The 17,177-nt window shown below is 43.2% G+C and overlaps 1 protein-coding gene across 1 annotated transcript; it reads right to left on the reverse strand.

Moving 5' to 3' along the window:
* Positions 1-1,264: 1,264 nt before the first annotated feature.
* On the reverse strand, positions 1,265-16,552 carry LOC117543787 (G-protein coupled receptor 22-like). Its single transcript, XM_034212352.1, has 2 exons — positions 16,414-16,552; positions 1,265-4,956 (listed from the first exon to the last, which is right to left on the reverse strand). Exon 2 carries the CDS (start codon positions 4,840-4,842, stop codon positions 3,349-3,351), a length of 1,494 nt encoding a protein of 497 aa, XP_034068243.1. The 5' UTR covers positions 4,843-4,956; positions 16,414-16,552; the 3' UTR covers positions 1,265-3,348.
* Positions 16,553-17,177: the final 625 nt, after the last annotated feature.

Consider the following 17,177-nt stretch of genomic DNA (forward strand, 5'->3'; position numbering starts at 1 on the left):
TCTGGCTCAGCAGTATTTCACTGTGTGTGTCCCTTCTGGCACATGTGACATAGGGAATAATCATGTGAGATGTACGGACACTGACACACTTTGTCTTCATGCTGCTCCCCTCACAGCAAGTTCCCTTGTGAGTCAAAGTCTTGCTATCATCACAGCTTCATCCGAGACCAGGGCTTTAAAGACAGGAATATTGTATAGTATGTTATGCTTTACATAACCCTTATATGGGAAATCATATATAGATATTTTTAGAAAAGTGATAAGTGATTGATATGCTACATTACACCCGTATTACACCCTTATTATACCAATGTTATACCATTATTACACCCGTATTACACCCTTATTATACCAATAGCCGCTTTCACACTAAGTACTTTGCCGTACTTAGTGCCCCGGCACTTAGTACCCCAGGGCACTAAGTGAGTACCAATCGCGTTCACACCGGAATAAGTTCCCTGAGGGAAGATTACGAAAATGAGCCGCTGACGTCACTTCGTCTTCTTATTCTTCTTCTTCTTCTTTGGGTTTACTGGCAGGCCGCAAACCACTTCACGGCGTATACTGCCACCCGAAGTCCCCGGCCGGAAGTCCCCGGAGTTGGGGACGGGCTTCAGTAGAAGCAGCTGGGACTCCCAGATCGCCAGAACGCTGACACCTCCTCATCACTCCACCGCTCCCATGTTTTTTTTTTGTGTTGCCATAAGTTATTCTCTCTCCGTTGGTGCGCGGGGCTAATGCTAATGCTAATAATGCTAATGCCAGCAAATACAATGGCGGCTTCAAAAAACTTTTCAGAGTTTTACGAGGCGTGGTTTGCAATTCGCCCAGCAAATATAAATTGGTACTTTTTTCTCCCCAGGATAGTACCACCTCTCTACCAGGCACTAAAAATAGGGGTAAAAGTTCCCGGCACCAAGTACTCTTTTTGGTGTGAACGCGACATAAGGGGTAGCCTACTAACGGAACTAAACGGGAAAAGTACGGGGAAAAGTACTGCAGTGTGAACGCGCCTAATGTTACACCATTATTACACCCTTATTATATCAATGTTACACCATTATTACACCCAAATTACACTGTACTTAAATACACATTGCACCAATGTCCCACCAATATTACACCCATTTTACACATGGACACAGCCTTTGAAATTAGTGTATCTTCCAGGATACAGAACCCATTAAGGGTTAAAAGAGAAATATAGCAGAAAGCATACTTGAATTTATACAGGACGACAAGACAGGAGGAGCAAATCCAGTATTTCACATTTATTGATACAATTCAACATGGCATGGTATACATTCACATAAAAACAACACCATGAAGAAAACATATAAATATAGCATATTCTTGGTTTACATACAGTATAATATTCATCTTTTTCATGTGTTTACATTCAAGAACACATCAATCGTTTGTGTGTGTGAGAGGAATCACATGGTCTCTGAAATGAGCCCCAGTGTGAGTAAAGCATTAGAACACACGCGCAGTCAGGCAGAATAAAGTCAACAATAAACGCTCGTCTTATTAGCGATCCCTCAATCTGCAGGGACAGCTTCTCTCTTGTGTTTGCTGAGGCTGACCCGCTGGAGTGCACGTTTGGATGACCTCTAAATCAAGAAAATTATATACAGACTTGTACAGACAAAGTGACTTGCACTGTATATTTCACATTACACAGCCGGGCCGGCTAAAATGATTGGTCGTGCTTTTTACAGTACCACGGCTTCCACAGATGACATTTTTCAATGGATTTGTTGTCAAAGCACTTCAGATATTCATTGCTATCGGGATGTTAAGAGCATTCCATGGAATATAACACAAAGTGTATCTCGAGCCGGTTTCTCAAACTTACCTACCCCACCTTTAAGTATATTTTTATCTGTTCAATATTTACAAAATGTACATAAATGCTATTACAAAAGAGATCGGCATGCTTTTAACATGCCAAAACCCCAAATAAAAGCATAGAGACACCCTAAATGTAATACCACAGACCTGCAATGAGTGATTGTGCAGATCTTGGTTGGGTTTGATGAACATGGGTTTGTCATTTTTGGTTCTTTTTCTGGAATGCATTTTAATGAAAGGTTTTCCTGTTATTGTGTCAGTCACCTTTCCATTTTACAGTGTCCAACTAGCTACTTCATAATGATGTCAATATTCATAAATCATAAAACTAGACTTTTTACTATTTAAATGACTTGTTAGACCGGTTGGGAATAAAGCTTATTTAAATGTTATCGAGTTTTATAAGATGTTTGATGGCACTGTCATGTATCTATGCTTAATATGAAGTGACATTCATCAGCTGGATAGCTTAGCGTACCATTAGGAGTTGAAAACTGGGAGAATAACGAGTCTGGCTCTGTGTGAAGTCTAAACAGAGGACATTAGTTTATTTGGACGGAGCCAAACTAGCTGTTTCCTGTCTTTCTGCCAAACTAAGCTAATCGACTGTTGCCTTTAGCTTCATATTGACTGTACACAAAGGAGATCAATCTTCCTTATCTTATTCTCTCTCGGAAAAAAAGAAGCCAATAAGCCTTTCTCCCAAAATAGCATGACGTCAATGAATGTGCTTATTGTGTCCAGGCTGCATATGCAAAACACCAATCAAGACATTACACCATTTCATAACAAATTGGGACCAACAGAGTTGCATTTCTAAGAATAAGCATTGCAGGGTTTCATGTAAACACTGTAATAAGTACTTAAGCTAAAGCAAAACAGCAGGCAATATGTTAGCCTTTAATTGTTCTCTAACCTTATCCCCTCCAAAACGCTGATTCATCTACATATCATCAACATACTATCAATGTGCTTTGCCTGTAAATGTATAAGTTCTCCCTTTGTTCTGGAAAACATGATACCATCAGAGCAAAACTAAGACAGCCAAGATAAGTACATTCAAAGAGTTTGTCGAATATTTATTTTTTGTATATCAACATTTTTTAAAAGCTGCCTCGGAGCATCTGAGTGGGCGGCAGATCAGATCATCTGCAGGCTAAACTCATTCTTTGGAGCTGTTGGATGAACACCATAATCTGTCATACAACTCTATATGTAAACAGACTTCACTTTTTGATTATTGTTGTGTAAAATATGTACATTTGTATGCTTTTGTTGTAGATGTATTCAGCTGCAGAGGCTGTGCACCACTGCTGCCTGATGTGAATGTTAGCTTTGTTTAGCTTGTTTCTGCAGCTGCTGCTGGTGGTAACGTTAAGACATTTCCCAGAGGTGGAAATGTGTTTTTCACATTTCTTACACTGGCTTCACACACCAGTGAGTTTCATAATGGAGCGCACCTGTGACTTAATTGTTTTAATAACTGTGTCAGTCTCACAGGACCTCAGCCAGGCAGCGGTCAGTACCTTTGCTTGCTTCCAGCTGCACCTTCCTGCTGGTTTTCCTGTTCTCCACCCAGGAGTTGTGTATGACGGTGCTCCCCGGGGAAGGGTCCACCTGGAGCAGAGACACCACCCTCTTCTTAACCTTCGCACGGAGTGCCCGGCGCAGCTTCTGCCGGGTGAAGGCGTAGAGCAGAGGGTGGGAGACGGTGGTGCCGTACGCCAGGGCTAAGAACCAGAGGCGCAGGCTGACCAGGGCGTCACTGGGGCCGATGCCCAGGATGAGGAGGTTGGTCACAGAGAGGGGGGCCCAGCAGCCTAGAAAGGTGGTGATAATGATGAGGGACATCCTGAACACCCGCCTCTGCCGCTCTCTCCGGTCCCGGTGTCTCCGCACGGCCCTCCTCAGGGCGATGATGGCCGACACTGAGGCCTGGACGCCCAGGGAGGAGGGCATGGCCGTGGCAGCCCCCGTGTCCGAGGTGACGAGCGGGGCGGAGGACAGGGCCGGGGGGGAGGTGGCTGTGGGGGTGGGGGAAGGTGAAGGGATGAGTGGCGGGTGGCTAAGCTGTTTGGTGCAATCTGTGGTGCATTGCTCCCCTCCTACCTCCCCTCCGTCCCTCATTCTGAGTCCCACCCTCCTTTTGTTCTGTCTCTGCTGGGTCCCCATGAACCGCTGGCCCTTCTTCATGTGGGAGCCGATGCGGATGTTTAAAGCCCTCAGTATCCTGGAGTAGGTGAACAGCATGACTGCCACCGTGGTGAAGAAGATGGGCACCTGCAGGATCAGATGGTAATACATACCCAGGCCTGTGTTGAAGCCCTGCCCGCCAACACACAGCAGAGTCTGGTTACGCCACGACGGCACCACTTCGGCACCATGTGACGATAACGACAAAGGCGTCACCTGCTCCTCTTCTCCACTGGACCACTGCACCTCCAAGAACGGGATAAAAAACACCGCCACCGAGGTGACCCAAACAGCCGTCAGGAGCAGCGTGGCCCTCCGGGGGGTCAGCAGCCTGTTGGCCGGCCGCACTGAGATGTCGTATCTGTCCAAACTGATGACAAGGATGTTGATGGCCGTGGCTATGCTGGCGAAGGTGACGCAGGCCTCGTGGAAGCAGCAGATCAGGGCCATGTTGGGTCCGGGAGGCAGCAGCACCACCACCAGGGTGAGGGGCAAACACAGCACACACACAGCTACGTCCAGCACGTGCAGGTTCACCGTCACCATGTTGCTCACGGAGTCCACTAGATTTGATTGGGAGCAGTAGAGCACCAGCACAGTCAGGTTGCTGCTGAAACCCAACACAAGCTCCAGCATGAGGAAGCCAGTTAGCGACACCTGGAAGCCCAGTGAGTACGGGGTGTACCAGGAGGCCGGTGGTACACCATCTTGCTCTTGAAGGAGTCCCATTCCCTCCAGGCCATCCAACGTCCCAGCCCAGTCAGTGGTGGAGGGGGTGTAGCTGTCAGTCTCCATAATGACCTCTCAGCCCTTATATATTGTATCTGTCACACCGCTGATGAGCTCCCATGATGCACCAAGCTGAGCCTCCATGATGCAGGAGGAGAGAATAACAGCTCAGTGACAGCGCTGGGGAGACAGGAACACAAAACAGACAGATGAGAAATTGACTGTGGCGGAGTAAATCAAAAACACACATTTTCTTCCTCATGGCATGACATCTCAACATTACTCCGGATGGAAAAGTCAAAGCCAGGATCATAACCAGCGAAAAAGAAGAAAATACCTCTGCTCTTGCTTTCTGTCTATCTGTCTATTTCTAGGTTGAACAGGTGCTGCATTATGCATCATCCAGCCTTCAATCTGCCTCCAATCAGTATCTGTGTTTACCAGTTTGGCTTCTGAGACCTGAAACAACCTGTCAGCACCACAGACCGCCACACAGCAGGGTAATGATTCGATCTGGATCTCAGGAGCAGGCATTTGAGTGAGATAAGTATTTAGATCAATAAACTGCCCTGTCAGTGGATTAGAATAAATTAGACATTAGTTACAAACATTTGGTTATGATAACAGGGAAATTATTGCTCTGCGTTTTTGGATGTCGTGAGTGTTTGGTTTAGCTTAGCGTAAAGATGATGCTGGGAAAAAAGCTAGCTTGGCTCTGTCAACATTTTACAAAATAGATTACGCTCACTATGGCCAGTATGGCTGAAGACACACAAGAAAGGGGAAGAGAGAGGTTTAATGTTATTTTAAGGTTTTTGTAGGAACGGAGGATAGATAGAGAGATAGATTGATTTTAGACATATGGCCTTGTGTTTGTTTTTGTCGGTTGTTAAAACTTAACATGGGATGAAGGTTCACTGTTTTGAATTCTGTAGAAGACATCAATAAGGGTTTACTAAAACTCTTTCTTTCACAATCAAAATGGTGGAATGAGCTCCCCATTGACATCAGGACAGCAGAACTGAAAACTCATCTCTTTCGACTCCACTTCGAGCGATAGAACTATTAACAAAGCACTTATATACTAATAAAGGACTGGCTTATCTAAAGCCAGTTGAGTAGCACTTGAAATGTTTGGCTCTATGAAACCTGGTGTACTTATATGATTCTGTTTTCTTCAAGTTTGTATTTTGTTGGTTGAACGCACTTATTTTAAGTCGCTTTGAATAAAAGCCTCAGCTAAATGTAATGTAATGTAATGTAATGTAATGTAATGTAATGTAATGTAATGTTAGCGTTACATGGAGGATAAAACTGCTAATCAGTGCTGGAGCTCTGTTAGTTTTCCTATAGCTGTTATACACAGCCTGTAAGCACTGATATGAGACAGTATCTCACTGTTGTATTGACAACCACAAGATTACAGGTAGGGTACGAAACACAGCTGATTACAGGGCGCTGGACACTGATTGCACCTGCGGGAAATCAATTCAGCTTCCTTTCCTTAAAATAGTCAGTTAGAAAAAACTAAAAACGTAGAACACATTTGGTGAAGACCGTACGAGTCAAAAGAAAAAGCAGAAAAAACAACAAACACAACCAAATCTCAAACGTCAACTGCAAGAAACGTTTTTGGGTTGAGCAATCGACTTGTTTCCAAGGCAACCCCACTACAAGAGTGGGGGTTAATGAAGGCACAGGTGTCAAAGTATTGAAGAGTGGGACATCTTAGGTGACGCCATGCGGTTGACAGAAAAATAAAGTTAATCTGTCTACTACAAAACATTCACACAGAAAAGACTAAAACAAATCCACACACTGTTGACCCTGGGCGTCATAAAGCGCAGAATGGAGGAGAAAAGAGAAATCCCCGTAGCAAAGTAATAAAATCACCTCTAAGACTTCCACTGCACACTTTGTGACTGCTGTTTTAAAGGATTGGTTTCGATCTATAAAGGGACATCTCATGGGAACGTAAGGAGAAACGAAAGAAGATATACTGGTGAAGTAAACAGCAAGAGAGGAATTGACAGTGTGTGTGTAGCGCTGCAGCCACTTTGCTGGGCTCATGCTGGAGGTTTCCAGCTGGTTCGTTCGTGAGCAGACTGTCTGATTGCCACCAGAGGCTGGAATTGGGAAGACAAGGGGGCAAGGGTTGGGTTTGGAAATGGAAATGTAGAGAAGTAGTGAATTCTTGTTTAAAAGAGGGCATGCATCAGTTGGAAAAAGGACATCTGAAATGCCTGCCTGAAAGCTGAGACTGATTACAGAAAGGGGAAGGAAGTAAAAAAGAAGCCAGCAGCGGTAAACAAGAGGTCCCAGGGTGCAGAGGTGGCAGCTTCTTTTCCACTCTAAACCCTTACATCACCATAACTACTTCTGGTTTCCTAGTTGCCTCAGGTGCCCAACAGGCTGCCTATGACCCCAAAGACCTGAACTCATGATTGCCTGAGTGAAAAGCATGATGGCTGCACGGGTTGGATGCTAAGCACAGGAAAAAGCAATTTGGTCGTAGTACAGCACAGTGACTGATACACAGGTTTGCCTGTATCATACCTACTTTTTTACTTAAAATGATTTTGTTATATATTCTTTCCGTATGTGCCTCTGTTAAATCTATCTGAAGAAAACGACATTGATGGGAAGCAGAGGTGTGAAAAATCAATTGCTATGACACTGTTCGACCCAGAGCGCCTGACCCTGGAGAGAACTGTGTTGTTTCACATTGTTCTTTATCCACAAGTTGCTGTTTATTAGTTATTTCTTAATTAAAAAAAAACTTGAAACCTTGTCAGAAAGCAGCTACACCACTCCTGGTAATGAGCTGTGAGCAAGAGGCATGCAAGTGTGAAACCAGGTGCCTTTTCCTAAGATGGCGTCCTAATTATGTTGGAAGATGCTCCCCAGGGAGTGCTCCAGGTGACTGGGTGAACATTTTCTAGCTTTCTAAATGGCAATAATCTCACCTAGACCCTTTCTGAGAAGCAGCCAAAGGTCAAATCAAGGAGATTGCCTTTAATCAGCGGTCGCCCTGTTGCAGCAACACCTTTTCCACATTCATAGGTAATGAGGTCGAATGTGAGCGCAATGACACATCTTCATAGAAACCTGAACATCGATGGCCTGTTGCAAAAAGTCTCTTCATTGAACATTTTCCTTTGAAAAAAATCTGCTCAAGTCCTGTCCATTATGTTCTTTTAAATAAAAGGCAAGGTGAATCATCCTTAACAACATCTTAAAGAAAACATTTAGAGAAAACTTAAAGGTAGGGTATAGGTAAATTTGAGAAACCGGCTCGAGATACACTTTTTGTTATATTCCATGGAATGCTCTTAACATCCCGATAGCAATGAATATCTTAAGTGCTTTGACAAAAAATCCATAAAAAAATGTCATCTGTGGAAGCCGTAATACTGTAAAAAGTACAACTGTTGCCGCCCTGTCTGTCAGCCTTCCATCTTGTGCACGCACAAATGTATCTCGTGCCGTCATTAGGCGTGCCGTCATTGGGCGTGCCGTCATTGGGCGTGCCGTCATTGGGCGTGCCGTCATTGGGCGTGCATTGCAGCAGTACTTCAATGAGCAGCAACAGGCGGCCACTTTCACCAGTCTGCTGACGTCATGTGCGCGTTCATGTGTGTTGGAGGAGGTGCTCTGTAAGGAAGTCTGAAGGAAGGGGCGGATTCTTTTCGGCTGTGTACTTTCAAATTTTAGTGCACTCGAGCCGGTTTCTGAAACTTACCTACCCCACCTTTAACATAGTTACATTTCTTCGAAGAAGCATACATGTATAGCCAGGATTATTCTAAACGAGGAGAACAATTCTGTTCCAAAATGAAGACTAAACGAAGCTCTGCCCAATGTGTTCTTGGCGTAAGGGCAACATTTATACATTGCTCCAGCCTCCATGTAATTGCAATATGATGCAAATAAAGGCCAAATTGCCCTCGGCTCCAACTTTTTATGGCGTTTTGTGGCCTTAACGGGGCCTTATTCCGCTTCTGTTATCTGATTCTGTTTCATATTTGTATTTTACGCCTCTACTGTGACATGTCTCCATGCTTTAAAGTTCAAAAAGGTCTTTATTTTCCTCATGCTACAGCACCTCTTTTCACCCTCTGTCTGAAACCAGAGCCCAGTCTGCTCTGATTGGTTAGCTTTCCGGCTCTGTTGTGATTGGCCAACCGCTTGGAGATGTCCCGGAGCGTTGATCAGTAGAAGCCAAGTGTAACACAGTGATGTCACTAGGTTGTTGAAGTAAAGAAAGGAGTCCAATGGAGGCGTTTCAGTGTGATTACCTTTTGCACATTTTATTGTTTGATATCACACTGATGTTGTTCTTCGTCTTATCTCGCTACAGTTGATGCTTGACATTTTCAGTGCAAAATGCCAAAAAGTGTACACATTACTATGCAAAATAGTCAAATATACTCATATTCAAAATCTGCACAGCACTTGCTCTGACCTCTGAGTCCTGATCCCTAATCCTTTGGTTTTGATTCAGTGTATCTGTGCTTTGTTTGACCTCATTTCAGCTCTATGTTATGAAAAAATGTACAATGTCTGTATATGTTGTATGTGACCGGGTTATGGATGCTTCATTGACGTCAGTGTTCTTCAGGATTAACAAGTTGAACACTTACGGCCCGTCCACACTACAACTTCGACAGCTTCAAAAACGGTTTCCAACGCGTCTGCCCATTCACTTTGAATGGGGTGACGTCACTTTTCGCCGAACTGCATTGTGGGAAGCAGAGCGGAGCTTTCCTGGCGTTTCAGGCTGCAAAAGTTGAGCAATGTTCAACTTTTGAAGCTTCTGAAGCTTTCGGTGGAAGCGTCAGCCAATCAAATCATATGCCAGTACAAGCTCTAGCTCTAGCCAATCAAACCGCTGCTTGTGTGTCAGGGGCGGGAGATTCATGTGATTGGTTGTTGGTCGAGCTTCAGACAAGCCCAGCTCCAAGCTTTTTTTGAAGCTGTAGTGTGGACGGGCCGTTAAGCTATTCAGGGATTCAAAGCGAAGTAGTAAACATGTGGTCTTGCTAACAAACTTATAAAACGTGTGTTGGTGTGTGTTGCTTCACCAATGTTTAACAACCATGATATTTCTACCCAGATCTAAGTGATGCACTACAATCTTTTTCCCTTCAGTGTAGGAAGCCAGATTTAGGTGACAAGAGACTTCACAACATGTATAATTGAACAGCTAAAGCCCCATCTGCATCGGCAGCACAAAGATTAAGAGGCAGGGAAGATAATCTTACTATTCCTGTGAGACGCGCTGATGTAACAGGTTGTCAAAATCATAGTGACGAGACAGGAATGCATAAGACATATCACAGTAGAGGCACAAAATACACATATGAACCTTAAAACTAACATAATAGGACCCCTTTAAATAAAGTCAAGCAACAAGTGCTGTCTATATTTGTATATTTTAACCGAGTGCTAACATTATGAGATACAAATGACGTAATGAAATAAAAAGCATGACTTAAAAGACTTAAAATCATGCTAGCAGATCTGTGAAACTTGACTTCAAATCATGACTTGGTATGGTACTTAAAGTACATTTTAATTTTAATATGTTGTGCTTTTACTAAAGTAAACAATTTTGATGCAGGATTTTGATTTGCAACAGAGTATTACGGTGGTTTTGGTACGTTTACTAGCGTATAACATTTCAGTGTTTTCTTGCCTACAGAACCTTTATCATTAAGATATCAACATATTTCACTTCACCTAACAGATGGATATTCACGTATTAGCATCGCGGGTTATAGCAGTTTGAAGTAAAGTTTTTCTTCATTAAGATGCACAGTTATTCTGATCTAATCTAATTACACCATCAACTGAACCGGGGGAAGCTCTGGGGAAAGTATTTTGTTTCTGTCCTGTACTGTTGTTGATGTGAGAGTCAAGTGCGGAGAAAAGAGCCAGTGATCAGGCCCGCCGTTTACTGATCATATTTCATTTGAGCTAACATGAGATGACACAGTAATCCCATTACAAGAAACCCCAGGTGGTCTTTGCAATGATTTTTTAAAAGTTTGGAAAAAAGACAACATCTGTCAGAGTCTGTGCCAAAAAGGCAGCTTCAATCACTCGCCATGACAACGTGTAGTGAAAAATGTTTGTCTTCTTCGAATAAGCTGAACCGAACACAGACTGGCACAGCGGTGGATTTATCAGGACATACCGAGGAGGAAACAAGAAAAGAAAGACAGCATTCCTGAGAGTCTGCTGTGTGAAGGGGGCCGTGGGTAATGACAAAACGGAAAAACTGGAGCGCACACAGAAAATATACTGTACCCACCCTCTATGCAATAAACTCCCAGTGTGTGTGTGTGTGTGTGTGTGTGTGTGTGTGTGTGTGTGTGTGTGTGTGTGTGTGTGTGTGTGTGGCCTAGCATTACTATACTTGTGGGGACCTACATCTGTTTACACAGTCATGTGTGGGGACTCGCCACCCTTATGGGGACAAATTGGAGGTCCCCATGAGGGGAATCATTAATTTTAGGGTGAAGACTTGGTTAGGTTTAGGGTTAGGGTTAGGCGTGTGTTGGTTATGATTAAGGTTAGGATAAGTCTCCAGGAAATGCATGTAAGTCAATGTAATGTCCCCTGAAGTGATGTATACATGGTGTGTGTGTGTGTGTGTGTGTGTGTGTGTGTGTGTGTGTGTGTGTGTGTGTGTGTGTGTGTGTGTGTGTGTGTGTGTGTGTGTGTGTGTGTGTGTGTGTGTGTGTGTGTGTGTGTGTGTGTGTGTGTGTGTGTGCACTGGTGTAAAAGACTCCCTATTGAGACATCAAACCGTTATTTGAGCACTCTCTCCATGATGGAGACAAAAGGTCAAGTCAGAGCAAAACACTCGCACACCACTGCTCGTCCTCAGCACAGCTGGCCTCGGAGAGCAACACACACACACATACACACCCAAACACACACATACACACACAAACACACCCACACACAAACACACACACACACACACATTGATATTAGTACATTTGTGCACAAATCCACACACAGAGTTGTAGAACATGACACCTGCTGAGTCAAAGTGGTTTTGTGGCTGTACTGTAGGTGAATACAGAGAGCACCAGTTTTATCTGGAGCAGCACTGCAGTGTAGGGGTGTAACTGCTAGCGATTATTTAAGTTAATACAAGTTAAATTCAGAATTCCCCACTGGGACTGACGTCCAGCTGGTTTTCCGCCTTCAGTACGCCAACCCTCTTGAAGCTTGACCTTCAGATGTGAGGACGAATACCATTATGTTTACCAAGAGTATCTTAGTGTACGGAACGTTCTAAATAAATTGTTGTATACAGCCAATAGGTCCACTTCACGCATGTACATAACTACACTCTGTGAAACCCTCCTGGGACAACATCATATTTACAAACCATAGACTGACTACAATTATATAGCGCTGTTCCAGTCTATGGGCCACCTGCTCAGGGAAACTTTCACACACATTCACACACAATGCTCTAGGAAGCAATTTGGGGTAGAGTATGAACTCTTATACTTCCCAGAAGCATCTCTCATCCGTTATAACTAAATGTGTCCATGTTTTTGGCATGCTTTCTAATGGTACTGTCTGCAAAATATCTCCACTAAATAAATCCATTCTTGACTTTATAACCCTGTGGTGAACACGTGTCGAGTGTGTTTCTGCTCTTAAATCAGACTGAATTTAACCAGTGTTTCCGAGTATCTTTGAATGTGAAGCAACTGTGTCCGGGCAGGTGTATAGCTCCGAGGCGCAAAGTGTGAAGCTGTTTGTATGAGCAGTTCTCAAAAAACTGCGAACAGCGATATCACAGGTCAAACATTTGTAGCGTTCCAAATGGGCACGTTTCAAACACGCACTGCAACAGTTGCAATAAATAGTAAAAAGTGTTAAGCAGTTGTGTCCACAATCTGTGCATGCTGCCTATCACACTGTAATTTGTGGAGGTTTTATTTTTCATGTGGCTTGATTCAATCCGAATTAAGGCAGGTGATGGACGACCATGGTTATAAAGAAATATCTTGAGGGAATTAGAGGTAATGTTAGCAAGTTAAGCTAACTAGCTTCCACTTTTCTTTAATGGACTAAGAACACAAAGGGTCCACCCAATGTTTAATGTCGTAAAGGGATAGATGTCTTAAATTGCTAATGGTTGGTACTGCACCACTAAAGTCGAAACATCTCCTAGAACTTGCCTTCAGATGTCAGTAGGCCGCCGCTATGGGAGTCATTCATCGAGAGGTTTGAGGATGCCGTTTCCACAACTATGTCTAACTATGGATTTAACTTGGAATTGTTCACTTCAAATTGGAAAAAATTGCTGTGAAGCTGTCCGTTGAGCGGCCCAGACCAAGCAAGGAGGCAGAGGCAGAACGTCCAAAAATATAACCCGACGTGGGCATTTATTAAAATAATGTGCACAAAGTTCACAGCCTCAATCCTGCTGTTCCCCTTGCACACATCCTGCCGCCACCAGGATCTCACACACACTACCAGCCTCTCAATCAGACAGGGAACAGAGCCTAAATACACACACTCAAATCAGCACAACAAGACACAGGTGAGGGGGGAGGAGACAACACAGGACACCAGGTGCACACAATCATCAGCCACAGACCTCAACTGTACTGTGCAATCACGCTAATAAAGTGCCATATTACCCGGCCTGAAGCCGTCAGTCCATAGTGACGCAAACCTTCGTCACAATTGCACAAGCAGCATTATAATTAGACTTACTTACTTGAACAGTGAGGAAAATGCATATTTCAGTTGAATTCTAACTGCTTATGACCTCTAAAATATTCAAAAGTCAAATGAAAGAAGAAGTTCTAACACGCATGTAAATTACTGCATGTCCCATGATCTACACACAAACAAATATCGCTCCTGGATACTCCTAACAATTACTGTGTTAACATCACAGCAAGGGTAAGGGTCATGGGTCTGCTTCAGTCTGATTGGTTTATTGACCCCTCCATCAATGGGGTTGACAGCCATCAATTGTTTCTGTTGTTAAAGCTGCATCTATACTTTCTATACAGAGATCCATTTTCATTTCAGTCTTCGTGGTAAACATTTTGTCTGAGAAGGAGGAGTGAAATCAAAAACATCTGTTTCTTAAAGGTAGGGTACGTAAGAATGGAGAAACCAGCTCGAGTGCGCTAGAATTTGAAAGTACGCAGCCGAAAAAAATCTGCCCCTTCCTTCAGACTTCCTTACAGAGCCCATCCTCCAACACACACGGACGCGCACATGACCAACGAGGGCACGAGATAAGTTTGTGCACAGATGGAAGGCTGACAGGCAGGTAGGCCATCCAGTTACTTTAGCCGGGCCGGCTCAGATGATTGGTCGTGCTTTTTACAGCGCCACGGCTTCCAGAGATGAAATGTTTTAATGTATTTATTATCAAAGCATTTAATATATTGAAGTGAATTACCTACCCCACCTTTAAGTATTTAAAGTGCCTCTTAAAGCAACTGCTGAGGAGAACTAAGAGTGAATGCACAGTTGCCATTTCAGCCACTGACCAGACTAAAATCCATTATTCAGGTGACTGTCCAAACGACAGGCAATTCAGGTTTGAGCAAAGAATCGGCTCTCACTGAGGACCTTCCTGTTGTCCTGTTCCCTGAATTATTTATCACTGAGCTGAAATATGGCCCTGATATAGCCAGCCATTGAAAAACATAAGCTTGGGGAAGAAGCAGCAAACAAAGGAAGAGTGGTTGGAAAAAGAAGAAATAGAGAGAAGATAAAGGTGTGTGTTAACAGACGGATGACAGATGCTGAACAGAAGACCACTTGGTGAAAGATGATGAGGTTAACAGTAGAAGGAGGCAATTAGAAGATGATGTATCCATGTGTGTGAGCTGGTGACAGAGAAGGGATGATGATGTGTTAATACAAAGGCAGAATGTCTTCAGCAGGATTTGGTTTACCTCCTTCATGTTCCCAATCAAAGTGTCGGCGGCAGAACACGGGGACGGCGTGGCGGAGAGACGCAGCTCAGGCCCAAATGCTTTCATCAAGATGTCTCTTTCTCTTTGCTTTCTTCCACCTCCACACTGTTGCACCCAGCCCCTCCCTTCTCCGTTATACTCCTCGTCACGCCTGCTGTGTCTTACTGCATTTAGTTTAACTTTTATAGTCATTATCTGTCCGTCTTCTATACATCTCTCTTTGGTTTGTTCTTTGTCGTTTACACTGTTGTTTGTGACAAACAGCTGAGAGAGAAAGTCATGATCCAGCATGTGGACAATATGAGAGAATAAGTCTGAGTTGTTTGATTCTCAGAATACTGTTTGCTTTACTTGACTGACAAACAACAAATGCAACCAATTAAAAACTATGCATGAGTTATGATTCATTGTGGATGTAATACATGTTATTGATTTGGTGTGAAAAATGCTCTAGTCCAAAATGTTCACCATTGCTAAAGATCAAAGGAGATGACGATAAATGGCTTTTGCTATTATCTGTTTTTGCCGACCGACATTCAAAAGCCAAACAAGTTGTAAAAATAACAACCACAGGAGACAACAAGGGCATTGCTAATCAAGCTGGTAAGTCACAAAAACTGAAACCCGATTATGGATGGCAAATTGCCCTAAAAACACTCACAATGCGTTCATTGTGGCAAAATGTCATCACCATATAATCTTGAATATTGCAATATCATTCATCCTTTATTGATGCAGGGGAGCTTTTTGATAGTTATCTTATTTAAAACAGTTTTTCACAACAAAAAGGATGTTCATTTAATAGATGTAATATCTGTGATTCATTATAAAATGTTTGCTTAAATCAATATGGATTATGTTTTATTGCCAACTAAGTATTATATAATGATTATAGGGATAGTATGTTGAATTGCAATTATTTTGGCCATGATAATGATTACAATACATCTGTATTTTGTATTGAGGTGATTTCTCGCCAGGGGGGTTTAACTCAGCATCTAACAGACCTGGTCGGACAGTGATAAAAGACTACGAGAGGTTTTAAGGCATTTATCGGATATTTTAAGGCATGTTTGGCCCCCAGGCTGTGGGCACACACAACAGCAGCTTTGATGAAGCCCACAGTGAGCAGGATGGGGAGATGCTTCTGCGGTGAAGACTCCCCCAGGAGCGTGGGAGAAATACAGCCTCAGAGCCCGTAAGTGTCAAGCAACTATACTCCCACTACAGCCCGTGGTTTCTAATAAAACACAGATTACTATGCCAAATCGATATTTCGTGGAGCTCAGGGTGCCAAACAGCACACAGAGCGAGGTTAAGTCCATCTCCGCAATAAGTCAACACAGAAAGTTTGAGACAATGGCGCTAACAAGTGGTTTTATTAAGATATGTGCACGATAAGTGATGGCTTAATTGGATACAAAAATTACGTGCGTAAAATTGCAACATACGCTAAAAGTTATTGCATGCTTTTATTGAGTCAAATGTTTCAATCATACATTATTTATTTGGCAATGTAAGTTATTTGACTGGATAAGGGTTGCATACGAATCGCTAGAATGTCTTTATCAGACAATCTGCTGCACACACAAAAACAGACATATTGCAGAATAAAATAAAAACACATGAAATTGCTTTAGTAAAAGTGCTCTCTTACCTCTTGTTTCGGAGTCGTGCGCTCAGTGATCCATGTCCGCAGCGTCTCTTCTGTCCTGTGGATGTGCAGCAGCCGAGCACGCGCTCAACATCACATCCAGCAGCTCCAGCAGATCCAGCAAGGGCCAGCAGGGGGCCACAAACACAGCTGCTCAGTGGGAAGGGCCACTACAGGAGGAGCTCAGGACCCTGTGTGGATGATCACTGACCGACTGGAGGAGGAGGAGGAATCTGGAACGAGTTTATCACATCAGGTCTTGGTTGGTCTTTGAACTTTAAAACCCCCACCCTGAACATTTTCTGGGCTAAATATTAATATTGTTAAATGCATGTGGAAAAAATGTGGAGCTTTGCACAGAGAGCTGCACAAAAAAGAGATGCATTACCCCAAGTGACAACATTGGAGTCACCTGGATTGGGGATGAAGACTAGAGGTTTAATGGTTTGGGTTTGAAGACTGCAAGTGTGGGATTTAAATAATCTAGGAATGGGGGGGTTTATAAGTGAGATTACAACTTTATGTATATATGATTTATGCTTGAGCCACATTAGCATAATACATCCTACTGTCTGAAGGTGGGCGAGTTGCTTTATGGGTATCGTAGGCACCAGGTTCTGACAAGGAAGAATTCTTGAAATACATTTAAAAATTAATAAAAAGGAAACTATGGTGCAAAAATGTTTCTGATCCCCTTTTTTCTATTGTTTTTATTGTTCATGGTCAAACTGAAGTCAGTGGAGCACTATACAAAGGATAACTGCAGA

Source organism: Gymnodraco acuticeps, unplaced genomic scaffold (genome assembly GCF_902827175.1).
Source record: "Gymnodraco acuticeps unplaced genomic scaffold, fGymAcu1.1, whole genome shotgun sequence".
Lineage (NCBI taxonomy): Eukaryota > Metazoa > Chordata > Actinopteri > Perciformes > Bathydraconidae > Gymnodraco > Gymnodraco acuticeps.

Excerpts from the sequence above, each read along its gene's own strand:
- LOC117543787 (XM_034212352.1), bottom strand. The coding sequence starts at position 4,842 with ATGGAGACTGACAGCTACACCCCCTCCACCACTGACTGGGCTGGGACG.